At 32.2% G+C, this 22,247-nt stretch overlaps 1 protein-coding gene across 1 annotated transcript in view; it reads right to left on the reverse strand.

Moving 5' to 3' along the window:
- The window catches only part of LOC150109616 (CD63 antigen-like), a 78,013-nt gene that overhangs the window by 52,699 nt on the left and 3,067 nt on the right, over positions 1–22,247 (reverse strand). Inside the window, exon 2 of the mRNA XM_090413831.1 lies at positions 11,443–11,631. Within this exon, the coding sequence (XP_090269957.1) occupies positions 11,443–11,631 (189 nt within the window). The remainder of the gene's footprint in view (positions 1–11,442; positions 11,632–22,247) is intronic.

Genomic DNA, 22,247 nt, shown 5'->3' on the forward strand with positions numbered 1-22,247 from the left:
TCCCTCTAACAGAAGGCTTAAAAATTATCATCATAACACTAATTACGCTTATATTTTAGTATTTGTTTAGGATGTCGGGTGTTGGCCATTTGGTTTATATGTTCAATCCATTTGTTTATAATTGTTTAGTTTTTCTTCTATTGATTTTGTTTTTAGTTCTTTTAAAATGTCTTCATTCTTTTTTGATCTAATAATGTGTATTTTGTAGTTCTCGTTTCACTTGTTTTTATTCTTTGTTTATTGCCAAAATTTCAATGCCATATAATAATGTGGGCACTGCTAAAAATATATGCTTGAAAATATACAATGCTAAAGTATTGTATATTTTCAAGCATGTTTCCTTTTGTACTATATTTGGGTTGAGTGTTCTATTTATCAGGCCAATAATCTGTAAAAATTTTGAAGTTTTTAATTTTATGTCTTTTTCTCCTTCATATGATATTTCACATCCAAGATAACTGAAAGTTTAGTTTAATCCTTTATCCAAGTATAAGCAAAATCCAGAGTAATTTAATAAGGTGGTATAGTTCGCCCACCGATTTGAGGTCCCTCGAAACTACTGCGCATGTCAGAAAAAGGAGAATCCATTCCGATAATAGGGTAATCAGTCTGTCTTCTGGGAGGTAATAATAAACAAACTGAGTTTGTTTATTATTACAGATCGGAAAATTTAGCTTTTCTTTTACGAACATTGTTTTTAAAGTGTAACTATTTTGCTTGTATAACAGTTGGAAAAATGTACGTAGAGTGTTAATACGTGCAAATACTACGTTCTACATAAAACAATGTCACTTCGCTCCATGATAAGTTTCCTTTTATTCTGGGACTTTTTAAAACAAAATCCGATTTCATGAAGTATTTTCCTTAAAGTTTCTCTTTTCCAAGGAAAATTAATTTTTTCTTTAAGCACAAGAATCAATTTCGGAACAGTTGGCACTCTTTTCTCGAATACGTAAAATTCGTGAATAGCTCTTCTTATAATGTCTACATCAAAATCATTCAAAGCTACGGTTTCGATGGTTTTACTCTGGCGCCTTTTTTTAGGAGATTTAAATTTTGGCTTACCTTCACCTTTTGATTCCCTACGAATTCTTTTAATAGTCGACCCCGATACGCCCGCAATTGCACTTGCACGTTTTATGACTTGAGAAAGGGGAACAAGAAGACGGCCTTCTGACAATTCTTTTTCGCAGAATGTCAGCACATTATTCAATATTCTTTTGCAAGAGCTACTGAAACGTGTAACAATAGAACTTGTTGACTGTACTGGATCCATCATACAAATTAATAATAAAAAATAATGCAAAAAGAGAACAACAAAAATCAAGCTAGTACTAGTACAGCGACAGACAAGAAAGCACGTGATTTCGCATGTTGGCGAAATCACGTGCATCCTTCATTTCTTTCTCCCCTTCAGCATGAATCGACTATTCTTGGCACAAATCCAACAAGGGATCTAGAAATGGTGGGCGAACTATATACACCTTTTGGCAACTCATATAGTTAAATATGACCTCTCCATTGCTTCTGCCTTAGTAAGGCCCTTCGGGGTCTGGCTCCCAATGACGAGACCGCAATAGGAGTCAAAACCGGTCTGGGAAGTGGAAAGTGGCCCTTTCCTTAATGCATAGCATTATACATGTCTGCAGGGAGATGTGCTTTGCATTATGGGAGTACTGAGACAAGGAGTGATGAAAGCTTGGTCCACCTTTACTACAAGTTGCCTCAGTCCTGAAGATATTTCAGGTGCAAACTTTGTTTGCTTACACTTGAATAAAGGATTAAACTAAAAATTTATTATAGTCTAACCAAGTGGAAAATAATCTCCCAACATAACTGAAAGTATTTATCTGTTCTCTTATTTTATCATTAACTATTTTGCTTCTAACTGGAGTTTGTCCACAAAATGCCATTGTTTTAGTTTTATCTAATGAAATTTTCATTCCGAACTGTTCTACTATATCATCATCAAATTCCTGCCATGTACCTTCAAGGGGTATACAGGATATGATAGTACCACATGAAAAAAATTGCATCATTACTAATTTCCTATCTACAATTTTCCTCCAAATCAGTCTGTTACTTATCAAGACTCCAACATTGTCAAATCTTATATTTCTATCATCTAAGGCACTTTGTACCGTATCAATCCACCTATATCTTGGTCTTCCTCTGGGTCATTTTCCTGCCAACCTTGCCAAGAACACTTGTTTTGCTAATCTTTCTTCGCCCATTCTGATTAAATGACCATACCACCTGAGATTAGCTCCGCTAATGCATTCCTGGATGTTGACAATGTCAAGTTCTTTTCTAATATTCTCGTTTTTAATATGATATTGCCATTGATGCCATCTGCTCACGCCTCTAATCTTTCTCAGGACTCTCATATCTGTGGTTTCTAGTCTTTGGTCAAGTGTTTTACTTCTGACCCAGCTCTTAGATCCATAAGTTAAAACTGGTTTGAACACTGTCTTGTATATAGACAATTTAATGTTCCGACTAATTTCTCCCTTATTCCATATGAATTTATTCAATTGATTTCCTACCATACCAGCTTTGCTGATTCTGTTGTCTATTTCTATATTTAATTTACCATCTTCAGTAAAAATCGTGCCTAAGTAGCTGAAATGTTTCACTTGTTCTATAGGTTCTCCATTCACAACACAGTTGACATTTTCAATGATTCTGCCTATTTTCATTGTCTTTTTATTGCTGACCTTCATACCATATCTATTACAACAGCTATTCAATTTAGTCAGAGAATCTTGCAGACTTGTAGCAGATTTATTTAGAAGTATAACATCATCTGCATAAAGCAAAAGAGCTGACATTAACATCTCCAATTTTGATATCATGTTTAATACCACTTTTCTTCATAATGTGATCTATATAGATCATGAATAACAGAGAGGATAATGTACATCCTTGTCTCACACCAGATTTAACATTAAAATTGTTCTACTATAAGGTTTAAATTATATATTGCTCTTTGTAAATTGTCTTCCTTATCTGATATTATTACCTGATCATCTGAAAAAATAGTGTATTTATTTTGTTATTCTGGGAAATTTCTATACCTTGATTGTTTAAGGTGTTCCACTGTATTAATATTTCATTAATGTAAAAGTGATTGATATTATAAATGTAAATATTATAAATTAAAGATGTAAAAGATATTATAAAACTATTTTGTCATTAATTCAAGATACTTCAGTTGTCAAAAACTGTATAAGCAGATAGAAGGAAAAGATTCTGGATCTATTTCCCTGTTGTAGCCAGTTATTTTATCAAACATTTTGAACAACATTCAATGTTTTTTCATTTAAGCCATCCATTTTGTACAGATATGTTGATATTTCTGCTATGGAACTCTTGCCTGATCTCCAAGAATTTCTAGAGAAAATTCAGTAATCCTAAGAATTAGATGTACTCTTGAAATAGAAGATAACTGCCTTCCTTTTCAGGACAGTCTCATTCTCTCTTAAATAAATCTGCAGTTCTCTTTATTGACAAAACCAACTCATACTGATAACACATTAATACTGCTTCACATCACCACCTATCAGATTTGTTCAACTGCTTCTCTTAAATAATAACTCAATTATCAAAGCTACTTTCAACCTCTAGTTATAATGCAAAAATAATCAAAATTATGGCCTTCATCCTAATCTTTCTAGAGGCATTCCTTAAAATTTGTTCTGTATGTTAAAAAGGAACACAAAACAAACTGGAAGACTACTTTGCCAGATTGGCTTGCCAAATCTCTTTCCAACTAGTTTGTAAAGAAATTTCTTACTCTTCTCTCCCAAAGACAAATATCCTTCTCATTCTTATTGTATAGTTTATAGGATATGCTGTTTGTGCACTCTTCGCTACTATGGGTATACTGGTCATTCTAATCAGATTCATTAATCTTGTGTACATAGCCATACCTTATCAACTAACCACAGAATTCAATGGAATAAAACTAAAGACCTATGTAAAAATTATTTTCTTCTGCAAAGCACACATTCACAATCTTAACCTCAGCAAAAACAACTACCTTAAACTCAATTTTGAGGAGTTATTTAGGATAACTTCCAATTCACATGTTTCTTAAAATTGTAATTATTTAAATTTTATTCCTTGAATTCCAATAACTGTTTTGATCAGCAGACCAAACATTGTTCAAAGGAAAAAATAAAAATGTCAACTGCCACTGTTGATCCCAGCAAGCGAAAGATGAACTCCATCAGCTTTTCAAAGTTTTTACATTCACTCTCATTTGTTTTAATCATTTTGAATAACTCAACCCATAAACTAACAACACTATGTGACCTTTCATATTCTTCTAGATATTTTTCCCCATCTGATTGCTTGTTTTTCTCAATTTTACTTTGGTCTTATAGTATTTTTTATAATTGAAACCTTATCAACAAGTTTGTCTCTGTCAACAACTGTTTATTTGGAAGGAGCTATGGAATTAACAAATTCTGCAGATACTTCATCTGGCCAATGACGCTCAAAATCCCAACTTAATTGTATCTGAGAAAACTGCTCTGTACCTTCAACACTACTTTCTCACATTTCTAAATAAGAGATACGCATCTTATAAAAATTCAAGATATGCTTTTCAAAATCTTTATATCTCCTTCATTGGCATATAGAAACAGCTTTGCTTGCAAAGCTGGGTATGAACATCTCTCTTTTGGCTATTAATTTTACTTTCAATTCCTTATACTTCAAAGCTACTTATAGGTGAAATTTCATTTTTTTTTTTTTTTTCAAAAGTTGAAACAGATTCTTGAAAAATTTGAAGACCTGCCATGAACAAATAAAGCTAATAATTCACTGAGTGGATTTTCAAAAAAGTTCACTTAGTTTAAGGCAAGAATTTTCACTGTGAAAGGAAGTAAGATTTCAATACTGCCCAAATCAAAAGAATCCTTTGCAGAGCAGGTAGCGAACTTAATGTTATAGTACTGTGCAACAATAATTTTTTGTACTCAATGTCTGCAAACTCAAAATTATTTAAGTTTTTCTATTCTTACTATAAAAATGCTTGTATATTTTAACCACACTACTGGCCAAGACGTCTATAGACGTCAAGGTTATCATGGATGCAAAGTGGAATTAAAATTGTAATACCATTGATATCACATTGAAATATATGATGGATACGAAGCACATGAGGATGCATATTTTATCCATAATGGACGGCAAGGTGGTTAATTACAATCATTTCTATATAAAAAAGCAGTTGTGAACAATGAGAACAGCACCCAATTCCTAAAAGTTTTCTGCCCATTTCTTGTTGTAACTTTATATGAACATTAGTTTTGCCCTACCTTGCCATTACCCCCAAAATTTGTATTTGTGTTATTTGCACAGTATGATAAAGTTTTGGTATAGAAAATAAAATTTAAGAGTTATAGTCATGCGTTAGGATAAAATATCTGCCGTCTCTCCTGTGAAATCAAATTCTATCAGTCGCACTTTAACTACAAAGTGCAGAACAAATATTCTAGTTAAGATGGGTACAAGTTTCATATCTAGTCTGTTAGGGCATCTACAGATATAGCAACAAAATGTCACTATTTAATTAATTTTGTACTTTATCCATTACAAAAGCTGCAATCACTTTATTAGCTAATGGCCTCTGTTTGCTCTGGCACTGGAATATTTTGAATCTTAAAGTTTTGAAATAAGTTTTGACTGGCAGTCGCATGATTTAAAACTTATTTAGCTGCACGAGTATAATTGTCGGATTTCAGCCGTTTGTTTTTGAAACATGCATCAAGAATCTTAACAATGTCACACCAGCCACCAAATCCAAGAGAAAATTTACTGTTGCAAAAAGAACAAAATGCAGTGCAACTCTTCATTCTCTGGTTCTGGCTTCAGAAATTTAAATTCACTTTGTAATTCTCTATTAAAATGACACTTTCTTTTATGAAGGTTTTCTTTTGAAATCACCGATTTTAAATACCTATAAAATTAGATCAATTGCCAACGTAATGTATTCTATGTGAATATTCACAATATGACCATGCATAACACCAAATACATGGTATAATACAACTGAAACTGTAGGAATAGGGAGAAGAAACATTTATAAAAATTGGATCAGTTGATTCTCCTATTTCTATGTAACAAAAATTTTATTTTTCCTGTTACATTTTATACAAAAGACATTTTACCAAATGTATAGTACAGTACGGACAGGGTATTTAAAACAAAAATTCATACTAAATAGACATATGGTAACTATTTCTATTCCTGACATTAAGTATATACAGGTCTTATATTGCTTCTTTATATACACTTTGAACATTTTCTCTTTGCAAAATCTTATGTCATGACCTTGCTTCAAACTACCTAAGTGTGTCATAGTCATTCATCTTGTAGTTTAATACTACATGATTACTCTTCCCAATTATAGACAATGTGGCTACATTAGTTATGGACCAATCTTCTGAACCTCTCAAACCTCTAGTCCCATTCATCACATGCTGTTTTAAGTAATATCTTAATAGGTAAATAAAATTCCATTTCCATTCTGACATGTGATCTTTCTTCCAATCTGTCTATTTAGAAAGATCTCATAATTACTCAACCTGCAACTGGCTGATGCATATTGTCCACATTCCTTAAACTCTGGCCTCTAGCAGCTAATAACCTTGTTTCAATCTTGCTCCTATCATTTAATTTTTTCAAATTAAATATCATCCATATAACTGTCTTAATTGCAATTTATCTTCAGCAACAGTACCTTATCCTTGTCTTATTCCATCCCCTCTGAAAATACTATAACCCTCAATCTATCCCTATAAATCATGCCTGCTGTCAGTCAAGTTCCATGAGTACATGGAAGCAATTTATTAAAAATATTGTTAGCATTAAGAATATATCAGAGAAGATTAGATATAACAGAAAAGAGCTTTATCATAGCAACTTTGATCCAAATTAATCTGCTGTTTGCAGAAACTAGTACTGCTGATAGCATTACTAGTTTACTAGATGATAGCAATGCTAAAAATTTTTCTGAGAGCAGTTTTTTTTTTTTTTTTTTTTTGATGCTGTGAGAACTATAACCATTAGATAAGGTGTGGTGTTATTTGATTAAGTTCTGCTATAAGAGGACCATTAGAACAAAAAAGGTTATAGGTGCTATTGGTTAGTGTTTTAATGATCCTCTTATATCAGAGAAGATTAGATCCAGAATGAATAACAAATGAAATATAGATTAGCAATATCAGGAAGGAAAAAAAATTAATCACTAAGGCATCATTTAAACAGATACTAGTAACCATGAGGTGACAAAGCTAAGTATCTGTATTATTAATGCTAAAAATGCACAACAGAAGTTTTAAAAGGATAGCTTTTTATATAAAAAGTGGCATGAGCAATGAGGAGAGGTAAGAGCACTTGTTAACCATTCTGCTAATTTATAGCATGGAGAATCTTTAGCATCTACTATAGGTCTTAGGGGATGAGAATTGTATTTGTGTATTTTTGGATGATATATGAGAAAGGATGCAAACTGAAGGGTTTGAGTGTTTGCAATTTCAGGAGACCAAGAAGAAATCTTTTTGAGCTGACTTTAATTTTATGATTTCAAATTTTGATCATAATCCATAGGTCTAAAACAAGCAGTCTGAGAATGATATCCATTTTTCTATTGTATTCACTAGTATTACAAATGAGTAACACTCCCCTTATCAGATCTGGTGATGACTACACTATCTTTGTAAAGCTTCTTCAGGACACAGTTATCATCTTGCTGTTTCTTTTCTGAAGGCAAAGATCCAGAAAGAACGGTAACATGAAGCTTAATATTGCTAGCTATTTCTGGAGCTAGGTTATGGATACCACATTCAATGCTGAATGTCTAGTTCCTGTACTTGATTCAGAGCAACAGCAAAATTATGTCCATGTCTTAGGATACTGATGGCAGCATCACTAAATCTTTTAGACATGTTAACTACATGCATAAAGAGACTGAACTAGAGGTGCAAGTTTAGAATCCAAAAGATTTTTTGATGAGTTCAGTTTAATTTAAAAAAAAAAAAAACACTTTTGAGTAGAAGCTACTGAACTGAAATATTAAAGAGAATGATATAGAGTTCAGAATATCAGGTCATCCTGAAAGTAAATGTCACTTTTAGCATTAAGTTTTGAAAGGATATATATAAAAGTAAAATCACTTGCTAATTTAATGAAATATATATTTTCCATTTTGAATCAATAATGCTCTTGAAACATTGTGTAAGTTTCATAATGCCATTTCTATAGAAATCAGAAGGTTTGGAGGCAAGTCACATAGGCTCAATTTTAGTGCCTGTAATGCATCTTATTGTTTCATTAATGAAATGTTGAAAACTTCGAAATAAGTGATAATCTGAAGGTGTAAAATCAGGAGAATATGGAAGCTTTTTCCAGCTGAGTTCCTCAATCTTGGTACATGTGGTTCTTGCACTGAGGGCATGCATTATCATGGTGAAAAAACTTTCTAGTGACCAGAGAACATCTCTTTTCTTTCCATTTTTCATTCATTTGATAGTTCACAATATACTTCAGCTGCGATTGTTTAGTTTTGTGGCAAAAGTGCAAAGTGTATAATACCAGCCATATCCCACCAAATGTTTAATAAAACCTTCTGAGGATGAAGGTCTTGTTCTGGTTGAGGTTTAGCCTGCTCCCCTGAATGAACCCACTGCATTAAGCACTTAATATTTTATAAAGTATCCACTTTTCATCACTGGTGACTATATAACTCAAACAGATTGAATCAAGAATGAAAAGCAGTGCAGATGTTGACACACTCTCTTCAATTGTTGTTCGTCAATTCATGAGAAACACAGTTGCTGAGCTTAGATACTATTACAAGTTCTTGCAAATGTCAATGGATGGTTGATGATGATGAATTAAGATCTTTTGCTAAATTGTTAACAGTTGCATTGGCATTTCTTGCAATAGCAGCTTCCAGCATAGCATTATTGAGAGAGACAAGGTGCCCAGAACAAGGGAAGTCTTTCAAGCTAAAGTCCCCTTGTTGAAAATTTTGGAACCATCAATGGCACTTTTGCACATTCAAAACATCATACACTTTTTTTTTCCCCCCATTGTTGCCTTTTTTGAACTCAAAGAAGGATGTGCTCTTTGGTGGACTCCACAATAATAAAAGGTTATTGAAATAACCTATGTATAATGTTCTTGCAAGGTGGAATTCCTTAGAATGAGGCTTAGCAGTACTTATAAAGCTTTAAAAAGCTTTTTTAGACAAGCTGAGACACATCTGAACAAGTACAGTATAAAAAATATTACTTTTGGGATGGCCTGATAGCCAAGAGATCCAACTGAATTAGCTGATGGTTATGTTGGTAGCTGCAATCTGGTCTCATAGAGAAAAAAAAAATGGCATATTTGTAGATATGGAGGGCCTTTTTATATTTGACTTTAAATTTCATACAAATGAATAAGATTTCTATATCCAAACATCTTTTAAGAAAGGCCAGACTGTCTAATTCTCTAGTCAAAGTTTCAACTTGCATAATGTTTTGCTTTGCATGTTATATCTTCACCATGAAAAACCAAATTTGGCTGTATGCACACACAAAAAACGAAGCAATGCAGATACATTACAATTTGAATGCATGATCTGAACATCTACCATCCCTCACCAACAGTATTTCTTTTGTGTGTATGATTTGCTAAATTTGTAATATTCTAATTTTTTTTTTTTTTTTACCTCTGTCACTGCTTTTTTTTTTTTCCATTCAGAAATCTTTCAAAATAATTTACTCCACATATTCATAACTCTAATTTTGTTTTATAGTACTTATTTATTTCTAAGCTTTTTAAATAACTCAGAATTGACATTTGCAATATGTTATAACTTGTTTTATGATTTGTTCACTTATCTGTTACACATACTTAGTTTTCTTTCAGTAACAGTGATGTCCTATTTTTAGGACATCACTGTTACTGAAAGAAAACTATCTGTAAGAAAGAATATTTAAATTCTAGCTTGATGCAATTTTTTTTTTTTTTCACTAGAGGTCATGCCAGTAGAATAACATGTGATCAAATCTTTATTTCTCTAGCTTACAGTTTGTAATGTAATGCAGCTTGTATAGTATAATTGTGTATGCTCCAGATGATGATCTTGATATGAAGATCGAAATGTTGAGATAAAGTTATAACTTTTAAAGCTGACTGACTGAAATATATTGGAAAAAAAAAAATAATAAAAAAATTGAACAAGAACCAAACCTTCAGTGACAAAATGTGAAGAAATTTTTTTTTCAGCCAGCGTATGGATTTTACAACTGTAAAATCCATAATTTATAAAATGAATGCTGATCACCAAGTAACACTAAAAGAAAGGATACTTAGATTTGTTACATTTTTATATTCCTTCCAGGGTCATGATTTATTTGCTAAGAATTTGATATTTTTTCAGGACTACTCTAACTTCAAGTATTACAAAATGGTAGAACTTTTCCATCCTTATCCAAATGTCTGGGCCTTTCAGATTTCTCTATCTTTACAATTTTGCTAAATCCTTCACTGGCTGAAAAAAAATTTCTTCAGATTTTGTCACCGAAGGTTTGGTTCTTGTTCAATTTTTTTTTCTGTCAATATATTCCAGTCAGTCAGCTTTAAGAGCTAAAATGAAAGTCTCATGAAAAGTAAAATTTATTATCAATGTACTTTATTTCTTCTGCAAGTTCATACTCCATTTATCTGTTACACCAATTATTCAATCCTTCTATTGCAGATTTCAATATCTGACTTTACTTTTTGTCCTAGTTCTCTGGCAAGGAACAGCCAGGTTCTTATTGAACTAAAGATTTCGACTGGCATTATGCAAAATGTACTATTATTTTAAGGAATATAATTTCATCACTTGAGTCTCTCACACTAGCAACCCATCCCTCTTTATTCAGTATCTGAGTTGATGCTCCCCCCCCCCCCACCACCACCACCAAAAAAAAAAAAAGTGTGTGAGAAGGAAGATGATGAGATTGAAATTTGGAATCTGTGGATGGTTCTCTCATTCCCTAAATGCTACATAAAAAAAAAAAATACATTATTTAACTTTGACTGTAGTGATCTATTAATTTTTTGTTCAGTTTGTAATTATTAGGCATGCTTTTTTTTTTTTTTTTTAAGTCTACAGAATAAAGAAAAAAGTAATGATTACAAACTATCTTAAGATTTTTCTTTTTTGGAAGAGCATATCCTTTAGACATTATACAAGACAATTTGAGACATTTAATGTCTGACCCTTTTTCCTGATTCATCTTTTCAACAAGAGAAGTCAATTTTAAATACAAAACTACCGTCTGCAAAAATGCATGAACTTACTTCTTAATATACAAAATTAAATGTATCAATGAAAGGATTAACTTTAAGACAATAAGTAAATAAGCAGATCTTGTAAAATCAGTAACATACCGTAGTCAACATACAGTAGTTCTCCTTGACAGCTCCACAACATCCCAGAAAAGCCAATGCAAACATAATAATTCCCACAATAATTAAGAGAATCGATGGGGAGGCATATTCACTTCCTAAGAAGTCCAAATAATTACTACCTTTTGTCTTGGCTACAGCACCTACAGATATGAAGGTTATTCCTGCAATCTGAAACAAAGTTTTAAAGTTAGATATGTATTGTGCTGTTAGAAAATTGCATAAGTAGATCTTTAAAATAAAATACAAGTACCAATAGTATCTAGATTAAAGTTATATTTAAGTATAAAATTTATATTTAAAAATTCCAAAGAAAATGCCTTTCCAACATAAGTTTCAAGTTACAATTTATAAAGATATCCAAAACATAAAGTTTATGGTTGTTCATAATAGTTCAGCTGCACACAGCAAAAGGCAAGTTATGTTACATTAGTAGCATGTAGCTGCTCGAGGCATGAACATCAGATTTCAGATGAAGTGATAAGAAGAAACTTACCATCTATACATATTCAAATTATATTTTGAGTCAAGATTTTTTTTTCCCCCAATGAGACTAGGTAGCTTATTAAATAAGAGAAAAAAAAAATTGTTTTAATCTAGCATTTCACCTACTGATAACAGGCATTTAAGTTATTCAAAATATTAACATTGAAATTCCATATTCTATTTTCGTTTTTGCTTTGTTTACCTCTTTCAAAAAGCAGCATAGATTAGTCTCCCAAAAATTTGGCAGTTTTTTTTTTTTTTTAAATAAAAGTTTTAGATTGTCCTATGAAAGATATGCAGATTCTAAGAATAACAATAATTTCAATTTTAAAAATTGAATTTTAGGTCAAGTTTTCCCCTCCCCATCTTTTGTATAAGGTAGAATGCATGGTTTAATCAATTTTATCTATATAGCTTCATAGTTTTGGTGTTTATGTTCACAGCTACAACCCACCCCTATTGGCAGTGTCATCTTTTGGAGACCCCAGAAGAAGGAAGAGAACAGGATAATATTGATTTTTATAATCAGCTACAAAACATACATAATAAAATAAATAAAAATGATTACATAATTTTAGCAGGAGACTTAAAGGCAAGAATTGGAAACACAAAAATTAATAATAATATAGGAATACATGGAGAACACACTCTTAAACAGAAATGGTAAAAAATTGATCGACTTTGTAGTTTATAATAACCTAAAAATAATTAATTCCTTCTATAAACATAAAGACATACATAAATATACTTGAGCAGCAAGAGGATGGAAATCAATATTAGATTACTTCATATTAAATGAAAAGACAATTTTCACTAGATGTTAGAGTTCACAGAGGATATGAAATAAGCAGTGACCACTTCCTTCTTAAAATAAAATTAAGATTACCACCAAAATGGCTACAAGTAACAAGAACAGAAAGAAAAATTGAAACATTTGTTTATAAAAGTAGACTATTGAATGACAAATGTACAATGGCTATATGAACAAAGAATTAACCAGTATCTAGATAAAATAAAACAAAATGAAGAAATAGAATGGCTTAATATAAAAACGATACTAAATGCAGCAGCAAATGAAAGCTTAGGAAAGACCAAAAAATTCAATAAAAGAAAAAACTGAAGATCTGGGATGATACAATCAAAGGAATAATCAAAAAGAAAAAAGAAGCCTATCACAAATGGTTAAGCAGTAAAAGATTAGAAGATGAAATAGAATATAAAAGAATAAGAGCCATAGCTAAAAGAGAAGTCAGAAAAAGACAGAATCATGGAATAAATTTGTTTCTAATTTAGAACATGATTTATATAAAATAAGACCCAATGTATATAAGATTTTGAAACACCTAAATGCAGATACCAAAGAAAACATAAAATTAAACACTGAATTGAAATTAGAAGAATTTCTAAATTACTACACAGAACTGTGGACAGACAAATATTTTCAAAAAGACAACTGGCAAACAATTAACGAAAATGAAAAGGAAATAACTGAAGAAGAATTAGAAATCAGCCTGAAAGAAACAAGAAACGGAAAATCACCTGGAGAAGATAAGCTAGGTTCAGAACTATATAAATACGCAGGAACAAGATTCAAAGGAAGACTTATTATTTTTAAATAAAATTTACTCAACTAGTATCGCCCCAATAGAATGGAAAAAAGCAATTGTGATTCCTATCTTTAAGAAAGATAATAGAGATGACCCGAAAAACTATAGAGTTATCAGTATACTAAATTCATGTTACAAAATATACAGCAGAATCTTAACTAATGAAATATTCCGAAAACTTTATTCTAGAGGTACAAAATGGATTTAGAAAAGGACGATCATGTATAGACCCAGCCTTCTGCCTAAAATTAATAATAGAGAAAAGAAGAGAATATAATTTAGAAACACATATTGCATTTATTGACTTTGAAAAAGCATTTGACAAAGTTAAAAGAAACATTATTTAACATATTAAAAGAAAGACAAATACCAAATAATATCCTAAAAGCTGTCACAAGTATATATGAAAATAATCAAATACAAATAAGATTAAATCATGAGCTATCATATACAAGAGAGATAAACCAAGGGGTCCGACAGGGATGTCCCCTCTCAGCAACTCTTTTTAATATCTACTTAAATGAAATAATAATAAAATGGAGTAAAAATTTACATCAAGGAATTAAACTTTCACCTACAGTTAACTTAAACACTCTCCTCTTTGAGGATGACCAAATAATAATTACAAATTGTGAAGATAACTTACAGAAAGCTATTTTAAATCTAAATGAGATATCCAAAGATTATGGTATGATAATATCAACAGAAAAATCAAAAACTATGGCCTTTAAAGGACAAGATCCAGCAAGAACTAAAATAGTATTAGATAAGAAGATCTTAGAACAGGTGAATTCATTTAACTACCTAGGATGTATGATCACTTATGAAAATGAAAAAGATATAAACATAAAAATTGCAAAATATTTAAAAATAACAGGAGTAATTAACTCTATATTTAAACCAAACCTAGTTCAAAAACAAACCAAGCTAAAAGTATACAATACATTAGCCCTACCGGTCTTAATGTATGGAAGCGAAATCTGGACAATAAAACAAAAAGACAAACAAAGATTAACAACAGCAGAAATGAAGTTTATGAGAAAAACTGCAAAGTATACCCTATTTGATCACAAAAGAAACGAAGATATTATGAAAGAATTAAACCAAGAAGCAGTAATTGAAAAATTTAAGAAATATAAACATGGATGGAACACGTTCAAAGAATGAAAACAGAAAGATTACCAAAACAAGCCTTAAAGTACAAGCCAATAGGAAAAGGAACAGACCATACTAGGCCTAAATCCTTGATACGTATGATGATGATCTTTTGGAGACCAACTAAGAGAAATAGTGGATGCTTAGTTTTTGTTAAGACATCACATGGAGGTAGCAAGGATTTTCTTCCCCTAAATTCTGGTTCTTCATCCTGCAAAACAGCCAAACTGGCCATTATAACACATGCAAATTAACAGATATAATATACCAGCCTCATAACCTGGGTTGCTTTGGTCAGGATTTATGGCCAACCACTTCTTTAAATGGGGAAAGATATTTCTGCTCTACGAATATAGTAGCAGACATCTTAGATTAATTTATATTATGGGTTCGAGGATATTTGGTGAACGTCAATTTGTAATGCTGCAGAAAGATAAGCAATTTTTTTTCCCCCAATTTCTGCTAATAATACTGAGTGAATTTATTGTATTATAAGTGTGCAAAATAGGCAGCTATTTATATTTAAGGAAATAAATCATTTTACAGTAAATTGTTGGTATGACACCTATGCATAGCAGAACAAAATGGTAGCCAAGACTTTTTTTTGTTAGGAGAGCAAAACTGGTGAAAGCATAAATGCTTTGAAAGTGAATATGAAGAGAACAAATTACATGATAGAGTAGAGAGCATTGATACAAGACTGAAAATGTAAATATCAGTGATAATACTAAAAGTGCAGTAGCAGAAAGACTGAATAAAGAAACTGGGCACTTCATGTAGTCCTTCACAGGACTAAGTGCAAGATTGAAAGACTACACAAATGGCAAGAGATCAGCTGTGAGAGGAAAAAAGTCCGAAAACAAAAGAAAAATCAGAATAATCTTCATGAAAGCACTACAAAATCTTGTTTCCATGGCATGAAAATTAATATTAGTAATGCTATCAGAATGCAGAAAGGGAAGGTGAAAGAATTGTTTTGGCTGGAACTAGCGACTTAAAGAGGTGAGAAATATTATATATGGGAGAATGTCAGTTGTTAGAAGAAAAGGAAAAAGTGCAACAAGTGTACTGCCAAGCAATGATAGAGGCAAACTGAGAAGAATGATGATAGGTAATATTGTGCAGAAGAAATGATAAGGAGTTGATGGACAGGAAGATCTGTACAATGCTGATGGACCGGACTTAAAATCGATTCCGAGTTAAATATCTGGAGAAAGCTTTATTTACTGAGTGTTGAAGCAACAAAGACAAGAAAACTAAAACAATTAGGGCAGATGACTCAGATGAGTGTGTGTGAAGGCATCCATGAAGAGAATGAGTGTAAATGATGAACAAAAAATTTAACTAGTCTCTCAGGCAACAATATCAAATGAAGGTAGTCAATTCAGAATTGAAAGGAGGTTAGGGCATCCAAGGAGATGCTACAGTTTCTATACATTAATGCTAGACACATCAGGAATAAGAGGGAAGAATTTTTGGCATTGGTTAGTGCAACCCTACCAAAAGATATAGGCATTAGTGAGACTTGGCTAACACCCGATTACAGTTACAGGGATGTAATGCGATGGATTTAGCATTTGAGGAGGATAGAGTAGACAGGATTGAGGGGAGGAGGAGCTGCTAATGATGAATTGTAGTCAAGATTAGGAGTCAGATGACAATTCTTTTGTCATCGTCTGATCAATAAGTCAATCTGGTGTGAGAGAGAGACCAATAGGACAAAATTGGTTGCTGCTGTAGGTTGTGGAGCACAAGGGATAATGTGGAAGATATCAGCAGATTAATGCAATGAAGAAAGTCTATTATTATGGAAGGCTTCAACTTCAGAAACAGATCGGAAGGAGAAAAGATCACATGGGAGGAAGAAAATGGAATTTACACACTTACTGAGACAATTACTTGAAGCAGAATATGAGAAAGGTCAGGACTCGTCCATAACTAAGGTGGCTACATCACCTCCAGGAGAAAGTGATCATAAGGTCATGACTTAGTGTGGTAGCAAAACGTGGAAATTCCAGTTAAAGGATGTGGAAATATAAAGTAGGAGATTATGGTACACTTAAAAGGAAGCTTGAAGCAATGCCATGGCATAAAGATTTGCAAGGTATGTTCAGTGTATGTAGGATAGTCAAGGGATATCTGGAGGAAGTAATACTGAACTGTAGATCCAAGTATCAGGAGGTAAATCAGGTAGGAGTTAGATGGATGAGTAGTATGATTAAGAATGAGCTGCAATAAAAAGAATATTGCAAAGTATATATAAGGAGAAAGGTGAGCTAAATCATGAACAGTACAAGGATAAGGCAAGAAAGTTCACAAGCATGGTAAAGAATGCAAAATCAGATTATGAGAAGAAAGTAGCCAAAGAAATGAAAGGAAAATCCATAGTTTTTTCGTTATGTGGCAAGTAGGAGGAAGAATAAGTATGGAAGGATATCGTTAATGAGTGCAGATGATAGAGGTAATACAAGCATATGAAATTGAGCTACTGAGTGACCATTTTGCAGGAGTATATTATCCAAGTCAAGATATTATGGCAGACATGACTAAAATGAAAACAGAGGTTGATGAATTAGAGGTACTTAGGTTATTACAGAATCTGAATGCAAATAAAGCTATGGCAGTGGATGAGATATCAGCTCACATTTTAAGAGAAAATGCAGGAAAAATGACAAAAGACTGAAGGAGCTTAATAATACTAATCTTTAAGGTGATAAGAAATCAGAACTACAGAGAAATAAATCTGCTTTGTATTACATTCAAATTGTGCATAAAAATAATTCAAAATAATTTAATTATCCAATGAGCAACAAGATTTAGAGAAAAATAGATCAGCAATAAATGCAATATTCATATTAAAACAGAGAAATCAATGGAATATAACAATTCTCTTTGCATGCGATTTGATTTAAACATATTTAATAGAATACTGTTAAGATAACCACATTAAAAATTAGATAAATACTAAAATTTGTTTTAGAATTGATATATCCATATGCACACAGGCAAATTTTGTTAATTGCATCTTCGCACATACACTCTTTCCTATCCAAGGTGTGGAAGCTTTGGCACATATGCTTTGTTCCCTATCCTCATCCTGTGCTCAGTGGCCATTCTTATGTCCTTACTGCCTTATTGGTCTATGCAGTATTGTCTTTATCAGCAAAAAGCATTTGCACCATTTGAGCAAAATGTCTAGCAAGAGAAAAAGGAAATTAAGACAAAAAGAAAAATGAATAAAGCAAGTGAAGAAAAGGCCTAGGAAATCCCATTCTTTAGAGGTGAAGTTTTGCAATAGTTTGATAAAGATAAATGTAGCATTGGCATTCAAAACAGCCATGGGACTGAGTGATAATGACTGATACAATTTACAAGAATGCTCAAATCATCCATAAATCTCAGTATGACTGGAGTAATGAAGTTGATATCATGCAACTGAGAAAGTTGAAAATGTGCTGGCTATAGGATCAAGAATCAGAACATGTCTGAGGCAGTCATGTGAGAAGGTAAAAGATTTGTATGAAGATCTGAAAAGGTGAAAGCAACAGATACCTTTTGGTGCACATTATGGGTGGTTAAACCATAAGAGTTATGCATTCTAGAATATCAACGACTGGCAAGACTTCAGCTCCCATTGAAGAATTTCATGAATCTCTTCAAAGCAAGAATAAGAGGTTACAATCAGAAGCTGAAACTGCAAATCAGGTTTCCAAGGAGATTCCTGAAAATTAGCTTCCTACAAATCTTCAATTGCAGCATGCCAGCCAAAGAAGATGTGATGATATATTAATGGTGAAAATACTTTTAGTAGCGATGTTTTAAAAGTACAGAAAATTATATTTACCTCTTATGCCTTAAGATGCATGAAAAACAGGTGCATTTGAATGAATTAATCTTGAAAGATCAGAATCTCTCATGCAACCTCTACATAATCCTCCCATTTTATGCATTTGATATACATAGCAATTCTCAAGAACACATAACAGTTCTATAATAAATACAGAACAGGACAGACTGAAAAAATTAAAATAACTAAAAAAAAATTAGACAAGGCGATTCATTAAGTTCCACCTGATTTAATTTAACGGCAGATGAAATAAAGTAAAATGGAAAGATGTGGAATGCATACAAATGAAAAATTAAGGAATTGGATGTGTTGATGATATAATTCTATAAAAAAATTATGAAACATTCCATAATGCAGTAGGAAAAAAAAATTAAAATTTAAACAAAAAAAAAGTTCTAAAATGCCCATAGGTAGCAAAGAAATTAAAGGGAAAATCACTGAACAAGTTTAGTAAGAGAAATAAACATGTATGGCATGACACAAAATTAAATGCAAGAACAAGCAATAAATGTTATTGGAATATCTGGATATCTCAACTGGAAGAATAAGAATCTATGAAGACAATCAGACCAGTACTAAACATATGCAACAAATACAAAAATTAGACAAATAAATGAAAACATATTAAAAAAAATTGAAGGTGTAACAATATTAAAAGAATAGTACTCAAATAAGAAAAATTGTAACATACAGCCAGTAAATGATTGAATCCAAATAATGGATGGTCATAAAAAGCAAAGAACTGGATACCAAAGGGAAAGACCAAAGAAAATATGACAAGACTTTAACAATGGAGGTAGTACAAGCATTTGTGATTAAGTGAAGAAAAGCAAGAATTTTCTTTCTAACACTATTCACAGTTTTAAAGTGAAATTGCATGCAATATTGCAAAAATTTTATTTTTGTTTGCTACCAGCAAATAAAATTTTTGCCTAGATATATCAAGCTGAGTTTGCACTAAACATGTCACCAATATTGATGATGCCTACTTACAATACAAACTTTTATGCTAGTACGTATGTAAAAGTATGAAAATATTTCATAGCTATTTCGCCAAAAATATTCTTAGATGATTTATAACTATGTCCATAGCACAACTGAAAGAATGAAACATTGCACCCTTTGATTGGAAAACACCTGAAGGCAAGTTAGCCGATCTATGTAGGTAGCAGGGTTTCTCCTCTCCTAAAAATTGGTTTTTCATCCCATGTACAGGCAGGACAGCCATGAGAACATACATAATTTACAGACAAAAAAAAATACTATTGTTGGTGGTGATGGGCAGCAGATGGCAGTAGTGCCATGTGTATTTGAAGAATTAAGTAGAAATGGGAGATGTGTAGAGTAGTGTCCGCTTGAGATGAGAACCTCTGGAGGATTCAGGTAATAGCAATAATCAAATGTGAATTCACTCATAGGATTGGATATGCCATCAGCCCATGTATCACAAGAACATGGGAGAGAATTAGCACTATATCTAACCATACTGTTAATTTCATTCCAGACATGATCAGGAGAATGTGCTATTAAATTTCAGAATGAACAATAAATTTTCTATGAATCAAAAATAAATAACTTATTCAATATTACAAAAAGGTTCACTTTGAATTAGAGGCTGATCATTTTGTCCTCTGAACGAACAGTGCATTCTAATTACTCAGCTTGAACCAAAACAAGCTAGTAAGCACATGCTACGTGACTCAGTTTTGAATGTAGTTAATGGATCTTTTCCCCCTCAAGATATCCACATAACTGGATGAAATATATTCAAGCTTAACATTTTTCTATAGATGCATTAAGTTGGAAATATATTATACCAAGCATGCATTTTCTTTTAAAAAATTGCTGAAGGTGGCAAGTAATGGCTGCTGTATCTCAGAAGTAAAAGTTTAGGTTTTGGAAAAGTTGGTTATGGTGAAGATTCAGATATAGGTAGATAGCACTATGATCCTCTGTAGAGATCAGCATAGTTTTGTGAAAGGAGATCTTGTCTTGGCAACTTATTCTAATATAATGACAGGATTGTTAAAAGGCCTGCATTGATATTCATCAAATTTCTGACACGTACCCTCAAGGAATGTACAGGATATGATAATACTACATGAAGAACTTGCATCATTACTAACTTCCTATCAACAATTTTCCTCCAAATCAATCTGCTATCTGTAAGACTCCATTATCAGATCTTATATTTCTGTCTTCTAAGGCAGATTTTACTGTATAAATTCTCCTATATCTTGGTCTTCCTCGGTGTTTTTCCTGCCAACCTGGCAGACAACACTTGATTTGCTAATCTTTCCTCTCCCATTCTGTTTAACTGATCATACTCTTGAGATTAGTTCTGCTAACAATGTTCAAGTTCTTTCCTAATATGATATTGCAATTGATGCCATCTATTCACATCCCTAATCTTTCTCAGGACTCTCGTATCTGTTGTCTCTAGTCTTTGGTCAAGTGCTATTTCTAACGCAGTTCTCGGATCCATAAGTTAAAACTGGTTTCAACAGTCTTGTATACAGCTAATTTAGTGTTTTGACTAATTTTTCTCTTATTCCATATAAATTTATTTAGTTGACTTGTACATTGATATTGGACTTTTGAAAAATAGGTATCTGCAACAGACGTGAATAAAAAATTAGACAATCCAAAAATTAGGACAGCAGAATCAAGGAGTTTGTTTAGAAACTAAGGAAGCTATTTGTTGCATAAAGTATTGTCAGCAAAGCTGTTTACAGGATTATTAATGATTGAAAGTAGGTCATTTATGTACAGCACAGAGAGGATAGGTGACAGAACAATCCATTATGACAGTGAATGACAAGAATAAAAGCAAACTACAGTAATCTACCATTTATCTGAGCTTCAAAACAATGATATTTCAATTAACTAATCTTTTAATTTCAACCAACTTGTGGCAGAACATGTAGTTATATTTCAATTGTCACAGAGAAGTTTGCTTAAAAAAGAAACCCCACTTTTTAAGTAGGCTTCAGTGACACACAAATGCCTGTGAAGATTTGAAAAGCAATGCCTTATTTCTCCAAAACCTTTCCAGGCCGTGCCCAATGTAGGCTAAAAGATTGGTCATGTTTGTTGAGTGGAAGAATCCATGCTAGTAGTCTTAAATTAACTGGTAGACCTTTAAGTAAGGGAGAAGTTAACTCATTTTGGACAGGGACATGGTTAAAGTAATCAGTTAGTAGGTTGGCAGTACTTATCTCCCTTTTTTCTTTTTTTGAAAGGACTAGATACATACTTGCTTCCACATTAAGCTAAGTACAGTTGAAAAATTTATTTTACTTATCTATTGTTCTTTCATTTATTTGGGTAGTTAATTTTATATTTTGATGACTGTACCATTTCTAGTTGTTATATAGAGAAAACTGGAATAACTATGCATTTTGTAATTTCCTTTTTAGCAGTGGCACTATTTTCTATTTATCAGAAGATAAACCCCCCCCCCCCCCTTTTGAAGTTCCTTTCAATTTCTGATTCCTTTTTCCTGCACTTTTGTTTTTTCTTAAGAAATCATTGGCTGCTTTATTATTACATTACCTAACATTTCCATATTATCGCTTACTTCCATTTCTGATAAATTCTGTCTTCTATAACAAAGAAAATTAGAAACTACTATTTTAAACTCTTCAGCCATGTTTCTAGTAACTGCATAATGACTGCCTAAAGGTAGACTG

This window comes from Typopeltis vanoorti, chromosome 2 (genome assembly GCF_054136105.1).
Source record: "Typopeltis vanoorti isolate ZY-2024b chromosome 2, IOZ_Tvanoo_1.0, whole genome shotgun sequence".
NCBI lineage: Eukaryota > Metazoa > Arthropoda > Arachnida > Uropygi > Thelyphonidae > Typopeltis > Typopeltis vanoorti.